This window comes from Typha latifolia, chromosome 3 (assembly GCF_019914945.1).
Source record: "Typha latifolia isolate L0001 chromosome 3, TyphaL0001v2, whole genome shotgun sequence".
In the NCBI taxonomy this organism is placed as follows: Eukaryota; Viridiplantae; Streptophyta; class Magnoliopsida; order Poales; family Typhaceae; genus Typha; species Typha latifolia.
The window spans coordinates 678,124-693,586 of NC_133088.1; the positions used below are offsets into that span (position 1 = coordinate 678,124).

At 39.5% G+C, this 15,463-nt stretch overlaps 2 protein-coding genes across 8 annotated transcripts; one reads left to right on the forward strand and one right to left on the reverse strand.

Moving 5' to 3' along the window:
• Positions 1-482: 482 nt before the first annotated feature.
• On the reverse strand, positions 483-7,725 carry LOC140784183 (receptor-like serine/threonine-protein kinase SD1-7). Of its 5 annotated transcripts, none has more exons than XM_073131431.1 (11): positions 7,641-7,725; positions 7,461-7,516; positions 5,307-5,366; positions 3,833-4,908; positions 2,303-3,740; positions 2,102-2,233; positions 1,854-2,029; positions 1,559-1,769; positions 1,224-1,461; positions 983-1,145; positions 483-903 (listed from the first exon to the last, which is right to left on the reverse strand). In XM_073131431.1, the coding sequence occupies exons 5-11, from the start codon at positions 3,594-3,596 to the stop codon at positions 610-612; spliced, it is 2,508 nt and encodes an 835-aa protein (XP_072987532.1). In that variant the 5' UTR covers positions 3,597-3,740; positions 3,833-4,908; positions 5,307-5,366; positions 7,461-7,516; positions 7,641-7,725; the 3' UTR covers positions 483-609. The 5 variants fall into 5 exon arrangements, with proteins under 5 accessions (XP_072987532.1, XP_072987533.1, XP_072987535.1 ...); XM_073131432.1 differs by having other exon boundaries at positions 4,285-4,908; positions 7,641-7,703; XM_073131434.1 differs by having other exon boundaries at positions 1,854-2,008; positions 2,303-4,908.
• Positions 7,726-7,908: 183 nt separating this feature from the next.
• LOC140784181 (phospholipase A I) lies at positions 7,909-15,126 on the forward strand. Of its 3 annotated transcripts, none has more exons than XR_012108227.1 (18): positions 7,909-8,583; positions 9,389-9,536; positions 9,706-9,784; positions 9,859-10,012; positions 10,114-10,323; positions 10,417-10,662; positions 10,745-10,907; positions 10,986-11,246; positions 11,341-11,462; positions 11,618-11,779; positions 11,974-12,166; positions 12,388-12,524; positions 12,785-12,923; positions 13,056-13,262; positions 13,374-13,848; positions 14,035-14,157; positions 14,238-14,327; positions 14,429-15,126. XR_012108227.1 is itself a non-coding variant. In XM_073131428.1 (18 exons), exons 1-18 carry the CDS (start codon positions 8,065-8,067, stop codon positions 14,873-14,875), a joined length of 3,969 nt encoding a protein of 1,322 aa, XP_072987529.1. In that variant the 5' UTR covers positions 7,914-8,064; the 3' UTR covers positions 14,876-15,126. The 3 variants fall into 3 exon arrangements, 2 of the variants coding, with proteins under 2 accessions (XP_072987529.1, XP_072987530.1); XM_073131428.1 differs by having other exon boundaries at positions 7,914-8,583; positions 13,941-14,157; XM_073131429.1 differs by lacking the exon at positions 7,909-8,583 and having other exon boundaries at positions 9,520-9,536; positions 9,849-10,012; positions 13,941-14,157.
• The last annotated feature ends 337 nt before the right edge of the window (positions 15,127-15,463 follow it).

Genomic DNA, 15,463 nt, shown 5'->3' on the forward strand with positions numbered 1-15,463 from the left:
TAGATTTTCTAATGAAAAACTAAGATCTAGGACACTAAAGTCTTGATATTTCAAAAGAATACTAAAACCAATGGAAAGCAAACCTCCAACCAATTTCCCACCTACCATCACTAACCCTCCCCCAAAACGCAATCTTCAAATACTAAAGACATGAGCAAGAGTTATGTCTTAAGTCCTTACATCCATCTCTCAAAGATAGCTGCAAACTGTCATGCAAAGTATCAAATCGGCTTCAGAAAAATTGCACTACGCCTATGCGTCTGAACTCACTTAACTGAGTGTTTGAACGCCGTGATTTGGACCTGATTCTAACCACTTTCTAATATTAGCTATTATAGAAAAATAATTGAAGCTTGTTCTAATTAACAACTTCACACAAAACTTCACATATAATTTCTTATTATAAATCTTGACTTCACGATCAATCTTTCATTTTAATATTCTTCATTAAATATCTTATACCTTGTGTTAAAATTTATACATAAAATCTAAACATATTACATTAATAAGATTTTATTTAAAACACAACTTATCAATTATATGACTATAAATAAAACCTTATACAAACTTTACACTTTGTTTTAGTTAAAGCAGTTGGATCCACAACCTCTATCTGCCTTCTAAGGTTGTGATAGACATGGCATCTTGCTTGATTGATGACGAATTGGATTCTGAGGGCCCTCTAGTTGCAACAAAACCTGGTTGTCTAGGATTTGGCAAAGAAGAATTTTTACCACCTAGCATTACTACAACAGAACTCATTGTTGGCCTGTCCTCTGGGTGTTCTTGAACACACAACAGCCCTAGCCTAATACACTTTAAGGCTTCATCTAAGGGAAATGCACTTCTCATTGACTCATCTAATAGTTGCATGCCATTGCCTTCTTTCCACAAGCTCCATGCCTGAAATAAATATGCAGTATTGAAGTAAAAGATCTAAGTAAGAGCAATGCAGTGATCGAATAAGTGTTACTACACTTACATGCCCTAAAAGGTTTTCTTGGCGCTTGGAGTTGGAGTTGGAGTAGTAGACTCCTCTGTTTCTTTTGCCACTTATGATTTCAAGTACTAGCACTCCAAAACTAAACACATCAGATTTCACTGAGAAGATGCCTTCCATAGCGTACTCAGGAGATATGTATCCACTGTTTTATTTCATTCCTCAAATTAGTAGCTATTCAAATAGGACGTCGATAAGATTAGATTTTGAAGATCACACTTACTATGTGCCGACGACTCTGATTGTGTTCACTTCTGTCTCATTTTCGCCAAAGATTCTTGCCATGCCAAAGTCTGATATTTTTGGGTTCATGTCCTTGTCCAAAAGAATGTTGCTAGCTTTGAGATCCCTGTGTATGATTCTGAATCTGGAATCTTGATGGAGATAGAGAAGGCCTCGAGCAATCCCAAATATGATGTTATAGCGTGTATGCCAATCCAACGGTGGACCTTTAGATTTATCTGATCGATTAAGAGTTGCATGGTAATTAGCCATCATTTAACCTAGTTAAGCTAGCCAATAGTATAAAAAGAAAAGGTACCAGTAACATCGACTAACCAAACAATAAGATATCCAAACTTTTGTTAGGCATGTACTCATAGATGAGAATCCTTTCCTCTCCTTGGATGCAGCAACCCAGAAGCCGGACGAGATTCCTATGCTGAAGCTTTGCGATTAACATGACCTCATTCTTGAACTCATCGATGCCCTGGACTGAAGTTTTTGAGAGTCTTTTCACGGCTATCTCCTCTCCCTCCCTCAATTGACCCTGTAATCACTAGTACAGAGCTATTACAAATTTGTATTACTTCAGATATGAATCTTTGTTATATTAAACAAGGGATGTAATGACCTTGTAAACTGGGCCAAACCCACCCTGTCCAAGCTTGTTTACTTCGGAGAAGTTGTTGGTGGCGGCTTCCATAATACTCAAGTCATATAAAGGAAGATCAAATTCTTCTACTCCCTCTCTTCCATCGATCGGTTCCTTGGGAAATGAGAAGGTATCTACCATGGAAGATGAGGAAACTAAAAGCTTAATTAGATCAAAATAAATATATATGGCTATAGAGGAGTCGATGTTTAACTAATTGACTGTACCTTCCTTTTTCTTACGATTCTTCTCCTTTCTCTTCCAAGCACAACATACAAGCAAAGCTAGAAGCAGAGCTCCCACAACTGAGCCCACCACGATCAAGACAATGTTTCTCTTATGAGAATTATCTGAAGATTCTGAAACATCGATAATTTTGTTAGTACCTCACTAATTGGAACAATTAATTAATACACGTGAAAAAGTACCTAGATCTGCTGCGGCTAACCGCAGGTAGAAATCCTGTCCGTTAGCAGAGTACTGCCTAACATCAGTGAGGTTTGTAGTCCATAGTAGGCATCCACTACCATCACTAATATTAGCAGTAGCATAGCCAGTGCATGAGCAATTCTTCAAGCATAAGGCCTTACATTGCTCCAAGCTCAAGCTCATGTCCACCGTTGAGTTCGACGTGTCCGGCAGCTTCACGTCGCTCACCGTCGCGAACCCGTCAGTCCCGTTCGTGCAGTTGAGCTTCGTTTTCCTCACGCACCCGTCCGACCACTCCCTCAAAGCCCAATTATCCGGCGATTTAGGCTGGAAACCTTGCATGCAATGGCATATCGCCGAGTCATCAATGTCATTGCTGTCGCAGAGCGCGAAAGGCCCGCACGTCGATACCTTGTCGCAGGAGTCCTTGGGAAGGACCCAATAGGTCGCCCACATCTTGGTACTTTCCAACCACACCAGCCGTTGCAAGACGCCGGACTCGTCGACCTTCAGCCTACTGATGACCGACGAATTGCGTACTTTGAAGCTGTAGAAGACTTCGTTGGGGTTGACGTCGGTGAGATAGATGGCCAAGCTGCTGTGAGTATTCATGTCCGGGATGCCGCTGAATCTTACCCCATTCCATGGCCCGCTGCGCCATATCTGGCTAGTCCGGGAAGAGAAAAATATCTGAGGATCACCGTGCAAGTCTAGAGCGAGGATGTAGTTGCCTGGAGCCGGGTCGCTTTCGCTGGTCCATGACTGGTATTCGATCTTGAGGCCACTCTTGAGGTTCTCGCCGACTTTCATATCGGGGAGAATGGTGTCCGTTGGGTGATCGAAGATCTGCCATGCAACGGCGGCGGCATCGTTGCTATTGCTAGAAGCCTCTCGTACGACAAAATTTCCATCGTCCAAAATTTGTGCCACCGCGCCCGTTAGGCCCAGGCCCGACGAGTTAGACGACCAGATGAGAGTCGAATTACTATCGAAGATGATGAGATCTCCATCTGCGGTAATCGACAAGTTCCCAGCATGATCGGCGATTGGCGTTTGCCGGTTTGCGACCCACACGACGGTCTGGATCGAGATCTTGTTGTACCATATGCCAACGTAGTGGTTCGTCGAATTGGCAGGGGTGAAGAAGCCTAAAGCGAAGATGCCGCCAGCCGAGATAAGTGTTTCGCCGTAGGTGAGAGGTCGGGTTGGGGTTAGAGTGTCACCGCCGGTGGCAGTAGAGCAGAGGAATGGGATAACGAAGAGAAGGAATGGAGCTGCTATGGAAGCTCTCATTGTTCCTAATGCCTCAATTCAAGTAGGAGCGAAACTAATGGTCAAGGAGTCTCATTGTTCCTAATGCCTCGTCTCAAGCAGGAGCAAAACTAATGGTCAAAGAAAGCACGCAGACTTTTATATGGTCTGGCCTCATGACTTCAACTATAATCATACAAGTAGAATATTAGAGCGACTATGATAGGAAGTCAACACTTATCCATTTGGTCAAAATGACAAAAAAACTAAACACTTACCCATAGAAAAATGTTTCCCATGGCTTGAGTTCCGCAATAACTGACAAATGTCTTATCATATCTATTCGTGAAGTCACTTATAAAGACTATTATGAGCCAAAATCATTGACCATGAAATGATAAATGCAATTGTTTCGACAAAAGAAAAAAAAAAAATCAGAGAACAAGAGTGTGGTTCTTATGTGGCTCTTTGCATGAACACAGAGTAATTATCGGCTAGTTTTACAGCAACAAGATCTATAAATTGCACGTTTAGATATATAAGACAGATCAAGTCTCTACTATTTTACCTACTATTTTACCATATTCTCACTAAAACTTTCTTATTGAAATTTTACCGAGTAAAGAATTCTGTTGATACACAACTGATAATGCAATCATGCCAGTCAAAATAAAAAGACAAACCTACTGCAGAAGTTTGAAAAAGAAAATTATCAAGAATGGTACCATACCTGATATTAGTTTATTGAAGACAAATCCCTCCAACTGCTACTACTGGTAAAATTAACACTACCAAATCTCATTCAAAGCTGAATAACGAATGGCAAGCAAACTGATATCTTATTACATCATCTGGTTCTGTCATTTCTTATTCCCCAAGTGTTTGTAGACATAACACAATAAAAAGGGAGTCCATATTCCATCACCCAGGTGCCCATCTGATAGTAAACTCAGATGTTCCTTCTCCCAGACAGCAACAGATCTCAGCTTTCAGATATCATAAAGAAGGCTGAACTTCATAGCAAGTGGAGTCAGCATGATGAGAGAACATAGACCAACTCCAAATATACGATGAGATATTGAATATGTTGCACTCAGCTGTGGCTTCTTCAGGGGAAGATGAGGTGATAATGGGCGATTCGAAGTGGCTCCTCTTGAAGATTCTAAGACCTGGCTTGAGTGCAGAGCTTGGCTTCCCTTGGGAGATTTCACTAGCTGTGAAGCCTGCGAAGGAAGGGATGAAGCATAAGGGAACCTAGTAATAGTTTTGTAGCCCCTTAATTGTTCGCTGCTTGGTAAGGGTCGACCAACTCCATCCATCGAACAGAGTCCTGAATTTGTGTTACCAAAAATACCTGAAACACACAATATGCAGTTAGCTCAATGCTCGGCAGCTGTTAATGTGGCAACTCATGATTTTGATAACGTGTACTGTAGCAAAAATATTGTAACTGCATGGGATCAATAATGTGTAAACTTAATAGCGAACAACGAAGTCACAAATATAATTCACTCATTGAATGAAATCAATGGAGGTAAAATGCATGAGTGGGCAGCTAGCGACAGGAAGCTTGGAAATACATAACTCTAACATGTAGCAGCTTGTTATTGTTGGATATCTAACATATATACTCTTCTTGAGCCTATATTCAATGTCACAGAAACTGGTAAACATGGAAGCCTAGAATGAATATTTGGCAAATATTGCCCGTTTTAAAGAACTGAGAGAAAGAATCATGAAGAAATTTCTTACCACCAACTGCAAATGGAGTGCCTCTCTGGAGCATAAAATGAGTATTCATCTTTTGTGTTCCTGCAGTAAAATAAATATAGTATCATTTATCAATATTGAACTAGAGATCTAAAGATACCAGATTTATATGAAAAGCATGATAAAGAAAATCTCCACTGTTCCTACAGTTGTAGTGGAGCTCAAATCAATGGTGAATGCTTGCCGAAGTCACAGAGCAAAGATTGCAAGGAGCACTCTAGGTATCTCCACATCCAAATGAATAATTGTCAAAAGAGGAAATGCAAAGGAGGTTCTTCTTCTTCAACATTAATTTCTCAAATCAAATAACTATAAGCTCCATACTTTTAGTACAGCTCTCTTCATATAACTAATTTAATAAGAAGCCAGTAAGCAATGCTTAACAGGCTTAATCTATTACTTTGATGACCTAAGTTTCTTTTCAATATCTATAAGTTTGTTTGATAAGCGTTGTCTGGGGAAATAGTGTGATGTATCATATATTGGACACTGGATTACATATAAGTAGAAGCTCACAGACCCAATTCTTTTTATCTACAAAAGAATGTGGTTACAAGAAAAGAAAATTCTCTGCAGTCAAGTATTCGCGATCTGATATGGAAGTAGGGGTGAAAATTGGCAGGATTAAATATGATCCTATCTGGTTCCTATCGAATATGGGGTTGAGATTTTCTTATTTGTTTTGATATCCAAACTCGTATCAATATTTGGATAATTTATGCGGATACGAATATGAGTTGAAGAATAATATCTAAATCAATATTCACATATCATTTAATTTAAAATATTATAAAAAAAGCAATATAAAAGACTTTTTTTTTATACTTTTATATGCATTATAATCATATTTTTGCATATATTTACTGATTATCTATAAGTTTTAGTAATTATACCACAAGTTCTTATACATTCAGAAAATGAATATGGATAGATCCGATATCTGATTCATATCTTTAGTTGTACTTAACGGATATGATAACTAAGTCCATTGTCCATTGTATACAAAGAAAAAAAAAATGGATACGGATATGATTCTAGACCTTTTAGCACTACTCGATCTATATCCAATCTATCTTCACCCCTACAATGGAAGAGCAAAACGAGATGTTTGGGAGGTTTCAATTATAAAAGCACCTTGGTCATTCCAATGATGGTTGACCATTGACCACAAAAGTCGCTTATAACTAGAAATGGGAATCACAAAAGAGTTACCTATAGAACAATATGCCAACCCATGAGTTTATGCAGGATTGCAAGTGCAAAAAGACAGAGATATGGTGGATGGAGTATGAAGGAAGCTTGAAGAAGGATGATGTGGGAGGATGATTCCCACTGTTGTGGACAAATTTTGAGGATAATGTATCATCAACCAAATTTCCATTATGGTGCAACACTTAACCCTTTGAGAGGAATAGCAGCACAAATATAGGAGACTTAAGGCCAACAGCTATGTGCAACATCGTGATCCAAATCCAAATAATTCTTGTAATTCTGGGAACCAAAACTCAAGAAGATGCAACGCTTAGGGACACTTATAATTATAAACAGTTATGAGTACAAGAACCGAAAACACTGGACCGTGTACTAACTGCAAAATGAACTCTCAAAAGAAGAGGATAAAATAAAAATTGGAAAGAATCTACTCTAAAGGACTAAGGACCAATGAGATCATCTAAACTGATTTAAAGTGAAACACCCTTTCGTACCATCAAGTAATGATACTTGAGCAAACAGAGACTCTTCACCTATATAAATATTATCCAAAATCCTTTTTGCCACCCTTCTCATCAAGCAGAAACCGAACACGCACTCAAAAAGAGGTACTTAAAGCAGCGATTCCAACACTAGCAGCAATCGATCATCTTATTATAATCTAAATGAAAAAAGAAAATGAATCTCATAAGAACAGCATATACAATCCTGAGAGAAAAATCTCGGTGCCCTAAGGATAAAAAAACCTATTTTTGAAGCAAATAAATAGATCTCTTCAAGAGATCATCACGTTATTCATCTTATACTACATTACTTACGGTAGATTAAGCATCAAGAAGGATAAGAGCCCCAATCCCTCACGGTGAGGTAACTTACAAAATCCAGAATAAATAGCAGCAAAGTAAACAATAAATAGATAAATACCAGCATCAGCTGCTCTGGCTTTCAGATGCGTCGCCATACAACAAGATCGCAGAAAACTGCAGCCAAAATGAGTAGGCAATCAAAAGATCGAACTAAAAGCAAATAAAAAGAAAAGAAAAGATTTAGAAATAGATCTAAGTATTGCGTTAAACTGGCAGTTGGAAATCAGAGGAAAAGTACCTTTTCTTAGGGAACCGTCTCGTTCTTCTCTTTACTCGAGTCGAGGTGTTGTTTTAACTTAGGGGGTGAGGCCTTAACGGGCCGTAACGGACCTTAACGGGCCTAGTCATAGTAAACTTAGCATCGACCAAAATGTCACGACTGTATAATATCCATAAATTCTAAGGGGCATTGTGCAAAATAAAGGGTACGAAAAGGATTCCAAAACGAATACCGAAAGTTTTTGGGGCCTTGGGGTGGGGGAACATGCAAAAGCCTGCTCTCTGTCTTCCATCTCGTTTCCTCTCTCTCTCTCTCTCTCTCTCTCTCTCTCTCTCTCTCTCTCTCTCTCTCTCCTTTCTTCTTCCCCTCTCCATCGAATTCTCTAATCCTAGTCCTGAGATCTTATTCAGACCTAGAATTCCCCCTCGCCTGATCGAGGCCCATGTCGTGGGGCTTGGGATGGAAGCGCTCCTCCGAGATCTTCCATCTCACCCTCGATTACGGCGACTTCTCCGATTTAAATGCCCACGAGCCTTCCCCTTCTCCTCCGCCTCCACCGCCGCCTCCTCCGTCTCCGCCTGCGACATCCTCCAGCGATCTGGGGTTCCGAATCGAGCTTGAGTGGTCGGCCGGCGACGACGAGGAGCAGGTCGCGCTCCGCCTCCAGTCCCAACTTATGGTCGCCCTCCCGCCGCCGCAGGACACCGTGGTGTTGGATCTCCGTCAGGACGATGAGGGGCGTGTTGGTGTCGATATGAAGGTTGTGGAGCGGCGGGAGCCGCTGAGATCTTTGAGGATGTCGAAGGCGGCGGGGTCGGGACAGCAGAGCGATGGGGCCGGGGTGTTGACGAGACTTGTCAGGTCGAAGCTTGCATCAGGCCCGGGATTGGAAGGTGTTCAGGAGTTGGCGGATAACTGGAAGAGCGTTACCATGCTCAGCTTGTGCGGGTGTGGCTTGTTGGTGAGTCTGATGCTGGTTAAAATTTCAAGATTTTGATCCTTTTCTTTGTAAATATGGTTCTATCTAACGATCACATAGAGTCGATGCAAGTTCTACTGTAAGGATTGTAACAGGTTGCAGCATTAAGTAGAATTGATCAGCAATTAGTCTTTGGGCATAGATATATTGAATCCGTGTGTTGTAAATTGAGTTCAGATCTGAAGTTCTGGTAAAAGTAAGACGGATCCCAAGCAAGGTGGATCAAATATGTGAAAGCTAAAATGAAAGAAAATGCTGATTTTAGTTTGAACTTTCAGCAACTATAGAGGAAAGAACTAGTGAGAGGAACACCGCAAGTGGAAAAAGAAGAGATCATGGCTATCTAAGGCATTTCTTTAAATGGATAGAGGGTATGCCAAAAATGAACTCAAATATGATAATTCAAAAGAATGGACAGGCTTTTTTTTATCAAAGCATTAGCCTGACATCAACCAGACTACACATTGGTGCCAAATTGTTGTTAAATGCCAAAGTTAAACAATAGAGAGACTAGACTTGACATCAATTTTCTGAGCATTCAGAATGGAGTGAAATGTTTATATACATTTTAGTTTAGACATTTGCTGCTATTGATGCTAAAACTTTGCAGGAAACAGTTATAACTTTTACAATTTGCTTTGTCGGGAATGCTTTGATGGTCGATATATCATCTTCTTACTTATATTTTCTATAGTTACCTTCGTAATGGGATTTCTTCTTTTGTGATAATATATTCTGATTGAAATTATTATTTGTACCATGAAATGGTTGTATGAAAATTTGGCAGGTATTTCCAGTTGAGTTAACTCGACTTCCACTTCTCGAGAGACTATATCTTGATAATAATAAGTTATCAGTCTTACCACCAGAACTCGGTGAATTGAAAAGCCTGAAAGTTTTAAGAGTTGACAGCAACATGCTGGTTTCTGTTCCTGGTACGTTTAAACTTATACAATATCTAGCAAAGTTTCTATCTATGCTCAACATTTCAACAGTCTCAACTTTTGAAGTACATTTAAGCTGTAGGTATCTAAAGCAATTTGTACATTCTAACTTTGTGCAGCTGGATTAATTTTGTTTTTATTCTCTTTCTTTTGTGAGCAGTTGAGCTGAGACAATGTGTTCTGTTGGTTGAATTGTCACTAGAACATAACAAACTTGTCCGCCCACTTCTGGATTTCAGGTCATTCAAACAACAGTGCTCTTTGTTTCTGATGTTTTGTTTTAGCCTTAACATGTCTCTTCAGTTTTATGCAGGGCTATGGCTGAACTTCGTGTTCTACGGCTCTTTGGAAATCCTTTGGAGTTCCTTCCAGAAATTCTTCCTTTGCACAATCTTCGACATCTATCTCTTGCTAATATCAGGATTGAGGCAACTGAAAGTTTAAAATCTGTTAATGTGCAAATTGAGGTAATGCTCTATTGACAAATTTGCAAGTTGTGCACTGAGCTCAAGACTGTTGGTCATGATGTCTGTTTTGTTTTGTTTTGTTATTTTATTTTAAATTTCAGATGGATAATAGCTCCTACTTCATTGCGTCTAGGCACAAATTGAGTGCCTTCTTCTCCCTTATTTTCCGGTTTTCTTCATGTCATCATCCTTTGCTGGCATCTGCTTTGGCCAAACTCATGCAAGATCATAGCAATCGTATAGCAATTAGCAAAGAAGAAAATGCTGTACGGCAGCTTATAAGTATGATCAGCAGCGATAATCGCCATGTGGTATATAGTTGCCTGTACTTATGAAACTCATGTCAATAATTTTTACTCCGGATATTCATTTTTGTTCCAATGATTTGGTCTGTACACTTGCAGGTTGAACAAGCATGCTTTGCTCTTTCCTCATTAGCATCAGATGTTTCTTTGGCAATGCAACTGATTAAGTCTGATGTTATGCAACCCATTGAATCAGTTCTTAGATCAGTGGACCAGGAAGAATTGATCTCGGTATTGCAAGTTGTAGTTACCTTGGCTTTTGCATCTGATCATGTTGCTCAAAAGATGTTAACAAGAGATGTACTCAAGTCTCTTAAAGTACTCTGTGCGCACAAGAACATAGAGGCAAGATGACTGAGTTTAGGTTGTGTTGATGCATCAGTATCAATCATACATTCATGCATTATAATTTGTTTCCCTTTGTTAGGTGCAACGTCTATCTTTATTTGCAGTTGGAAATTTGGCTTTCTGTTTGGAGAATCGTCGCACTCTAGCCAAATCTGAAAGCTTACATGAGCTTCTGCTCCGCCTAACTGTTACGCCTGAGCCACGTGTGAGCAAGGCTGCTGCACGTGCTTTGGCAATTCTTGGTTGGTTACCTATCTATGACGGTTAGGTTGATACCTTTCTTTTAGGAATTATGGTTTTATATATATTTACTTCTCTAGGAGAAAATGAGAATTTGCGTCGAGCAATAAGAGGAAAGCCAGTTGGGAAGCAGGGATTGCGTATACTTGCAATGGATGGTGGTGGTATGAAGGGTCTTGCAACAGTCCAAATGCTTAAACAGATTGAACGAGGAACTGGAAGGCACATTCATGAGATGTTTGACCTGATCTGTGGTACATCCACTGGTGGCATGCTTGCCATAGCTCTTGGAATCAAGCAGATGACATTGGATCAGTGTGAAGAAATATACAAAAACCTTGGTGAAGAGTCTAAGACTATGGCGCCTATAGTTGTTTATTACATTAGAATTTTATCTTACACCATATTGTCAACTATGAATTTTGATTTTCTCAGGAAAACTTGTATTTGCTGAACCAAGCCCTAAAGATAATGAGGCTGCTTCTTGGAGAGAGAAGCTTGATCAACTATATAAAAGTTCATCACAGAGCTTCAGAGTAGTTGTGCATGGATCAAAGGTATGTTAAACTTGGATGCATGGCTTTTCTTATTCATTCTATAAAGTAATTGGATTCAGAACTTTCTTGCAGCACAGTGCAGATCATGTTAAACTTGGATGCATGGCTTTTCTTATTCATTCTATAAAGTAATTGGATTCAGAACTTTCTTGCAGCACAGTGCAGATCAATTTGAAAGGTTACTGAAAGAGATGTGTGCTGATGACGATGGTGACCTATTAATAGAATCTGCTGTCAAAAGCATTCCAAAGGTTTTTGTAGTATCTACTCTGGTCAGTGTTATGCCAGCTCAACCATTTCTCTTCCGGAACTATCAGGTCCGTTTTCTTCTGTGATCTGTAAGAATTGGTTTCATTTGCAAAAGGCAAGTAGACAATTTGCATACTTACTGTTTAACCATTTTATATTGTTGAACTTAATTTTACTTATCAAATTACATATAATTTAATCGGAGATAATAGAACCCATGATCTAGGGTTAAGAGCTTATGCAATTTCTAAATTTCGTCCAGTATCCAGCTGGCACCATAGAGCTGTCTGCAGGAATGTCTGAAAGTCCTGCGATCAGTGCAGTTGGTACCGCTGCTTCTGTTTCTCAGGATGGCGCAAGACGTGGTGCTTTCATTGGAAGCTGCAAGCATCGCATATGGGAAGCTATAAGAGCATCATCTGCTGCTCCCTATTATCTTGATGATTTCTCAGATGGTAATAATTCTAACTTTTGTTGGAGATGTTGATCTTTCATCCAATTATATAATACGTGCTTGTCATCTTCACTAGAACCTTTAAGTGGCACTATATGTTTTCTAACATTGTTCTCATCAATTTCTTTCTCATCAATTATATAATACGTGCTTGTCATCTTCACTAGAACCTTTAAGTGGCACTATATGTTTTCTAACATTGTTCTCATCAATTTCTTTCAGATGTAAACCGTTGGCAGGATGGAGCTATTGTAGCAAATAATCCAACTATTTTTGCTATAAGAGAAGCACAGCTTTTATGGCCTGATACTAGAATAGATTGTCTAGTGTCAATAGGATGTGGCTCAGTACCAACTAAGGTAATTTGGTCTTTATTTAAGTATTTGTGAGTATTATACAATCATACTGTGTCCCCAACCATGTCCCTAGCAAGATACTGATAGTGAATGACTCCCTTATTATTGAACTTATATTTCCAAATTCTGAATATCTAGTTGGAGCTTTTCATAGAAAGTTCATTTCTCTTTTGCTATTAGATTTTTTTTCAACTTATTGTCATTAAATAGCTACAAGATTCATCATATCCATTGAGCTGAAAATCTTCAATATCTATTTATAGCCTCGGAAAGGTGGATGGCGCTATCTGGACACTGGACAGGTTTTGATTGAGAGTGCTTGCTCAGTGGAGAGAGTGGAGGAAGCTTTGGAAACCCTGTTACCTATGCTTCCAGAAATGCAGTACTGCCGATTTAACCCAGGTTATTCATTTGACTGAAATTTCTACAAGAACTAAAGATCTTTGGTTATCCGACATCTCTGTGCATGGAATCATGTTGTGCTTAATTTCAGTGAATGTCCATGATGAACGTATAGCTTTTCTGTATTGACAGTTGATGAGCGATGTGGTATGGAGCTAGATGAGACTGATCCTGCTATCTGGCTTAAGTTGGAAGCTGCAACTGAGGAGTACATTCAGAAAAACTTTCATGCTTTTAAGAATCTCTGCGAGCTGTTAGTACCCCGATACCAAAATGATGAAAAGTTAACTGAAAAGTTAAAGAGTCAGCAATTTTCAACATCTAAACCATCAAATTCAGGTGCTTATTCTGCCAGGATTTTAATATTGCCTAAGGTGGTCTGGAGATCTAATCTTGTTTTAGTTACTGTCTTGCTGAAACGTTCTCTTCTCTCTTTGCTTTTTTCCGTAGGACTCAATGATAGTGGTCCTTCATTAGGATGGAGACGCATGATACTACTTGTAGAGGCTTGTTACAGTCCTGACTCTGGAAGGACTACAAATCATGCTCGCTCACTTGAGACTTTTTGTGCTCGTAATGGCATCAGACTTGCTCTTACAAATCGATCACCAGCATTTTCCAAGCCAGCTACTGCATTTCCTACGCCATTCACGTCGCCATTGTTCACTGGAAGCTTTCCATCAAGTCCACTTCTATATAGTCCTGAATGTGGTCCTCAGCGAGTCGGTCGAATTGATTTAGTTCCACCACTTAGCTTGGATGGTCATCCAACTGCAAAAGCATCAGCATCACCTCCAACATCACCTCTGGTATCCAGGCAGCCCTCTGTACATATTCGGTCATTACATGAGAAATTACAGAATTCACCCCAAGTAGGAATAATACATTTGGCTCTTCAAAATGATTCTACAGGGTCAATTGTTAGGTCTGATGCTGTCATCCATTAATTCTTCTTTGGTTACAGTTCCTTATGTTCCACATATCTGTAATTTCCTAATGCGGAAATCTTTATTTCAGTTGGCAGAATGATGTATTTGTGGTTGCTGAACCAGGCGAGCTTGCTGATAAGTTTCTTCAGAGTGTTAAAATGAGTTTGTTATCAACAATGCAGGGACGCAAAAGAAAGGAAGCTTATTCCTTATCAAAAGTCTCATCTGTTGCTGATTTAGTTGCAGAATGGCCATCTTTTCAAGTTGGAGGTCTCCTCCACCGTTACATAGGACGTCAAACACAAGTATTTATTGTGTGATTTTTATCTTCTGATCTTCACTTTTGGTGTGTAGCTAATGCACTATGATCTTTTATGTTTTGCAGGTAATGGAAGATAACCAAGAAATTGGTGCTTTTATGTTTCGAAGGACAGTTCCTGCTGTTCACCTGACATCTGAAGATGTCCGATGGATGGTGAGTTATACCATTATTTGCTATATTAATTCTTTTGCGTTGTGAGAAGGACCACTCCTTCCATCGTCTTTTCATGTTTGGAATTAAATAAATTTCTTCAGGTTGGAGCATGGAGAGACAGAATCATAATCTGCAGTGCGAAGTATGGGCTTGCTCCAGCAATGGTGAAGGCATTCCTTGATTCAGGGGCCAAGGCTGTTGTTTCATCATGTATTGAACCACCTGACACACAGTGTATGGCAGTCCATGGGATTGCTGAAAACAATGGACTTGAAAACGGAAAGTTTGTGATCGGAGATGATGAAGCTGAAGATGAAGAGCCAGAACAAGAACCAGCCAGTCCTGCAAGTGACTGGGAAGACAGCGAGACAGAGAGAAGCGATGATCATGCTGCAGACTGGAACGATGAGGAGGATCTCTCCCAATTTGTTTGCCTCTTATATGACACACTGTTCCGTGAGGGGGCGAGGGTAGATGTGGCTCTACAGAGTGCACTCCGCTCCCATCCAAAGTTGAAATACACTTGCCATCTACCAAATATACCATAGGTAAGAGAAAATAAGTACAGAACAAATAATACAGGTATATAGTGAAACCAAAGTAATCGAAGAGATCATGAGAGTCACGTCAATTCGGCTGTAGAGTATGTTTTTTTATTTATTCTTCCTTCTGTAAAAGAAAAATAAAATAAAGAAGTACCCTGATTTAAACTTGCCATTATTGTGCTCTTATAGCAGAAACTATAGTATGTATATGACGATTTAATTGACAAAAGCAACAAAGAGCACTTTATTCGATATGCCAAATTTGTTATTGTTCCTTTTCTGCGTATGCTAATCCTGGTCGATGACAGCTTGCATTTTTGTCCCACTTTTTGTAGAACTTCTGCATAATGTCCGTGTGATGCATAATATTACGTTGCTCTGTGAACTCAAATGCAAACTTTATATAGTTCTTTACATGAAAGAGAATTTACGCCAGAAAATTGAACTGACGAAAATATTCGAATCATTTTAGCAGACAAAGAAGAGCATTGCCAGTTGATCTGGTGTTTATAGCGAGGTCAACTAGGTGTGGATATATATCAATTAGCGTATCAGCCCTTCATTTTAGGTCCTTGTGGATACTTTTCTGGG

Excerpts from the sequence above, each read along its gene's own strand:
- LOC140784183 (XM_073131431.1), bottom strand. The coding sequence starts at position 3,596 with ATGAGAGCTTCCATAGCAGCTCCATTCCTTCTCTTCGTTATCCCATTC. Across the intron at positions 2,030-2,101 it reads GAATCGTAAGAAAAAGGAAG|TTTCCTCATCTTCCATGGTA; the intron begins GTACAGTCAATT and ends TTAAGCTTTTAG. Across the intron at positions 1,462-1,558 it reads TTTGGATATCTTATTGTTTG|ATAAATCTAAAGGTCCACCG; the intron begins GTTAGTCGATGT and ends TTAATCGATCAG.
- LOC140784181 (XM_073131428.1), top strand. The coding sequence starts at position 8,065 with ATGTCGTGGGGCTTGGGATGGAAGCGCTCCTCCGAGATCTTCCATCTC. Across the intron at positions 13,849-13,940 it reads TCTACAGGGTCAATTGTTAG|TTGGCAGAATGATGTATTTG; the intron begins GTCTGATGCTGT and ends TCTTTATTTCAG. Across the intron at positions 14,158-14,237 it reads ACATAGGACGTCAAACACAA|GTAATGGAAGATAACCAAGA; the intron begins GTATTTATTGTG and ends TATGTTTTGCAG.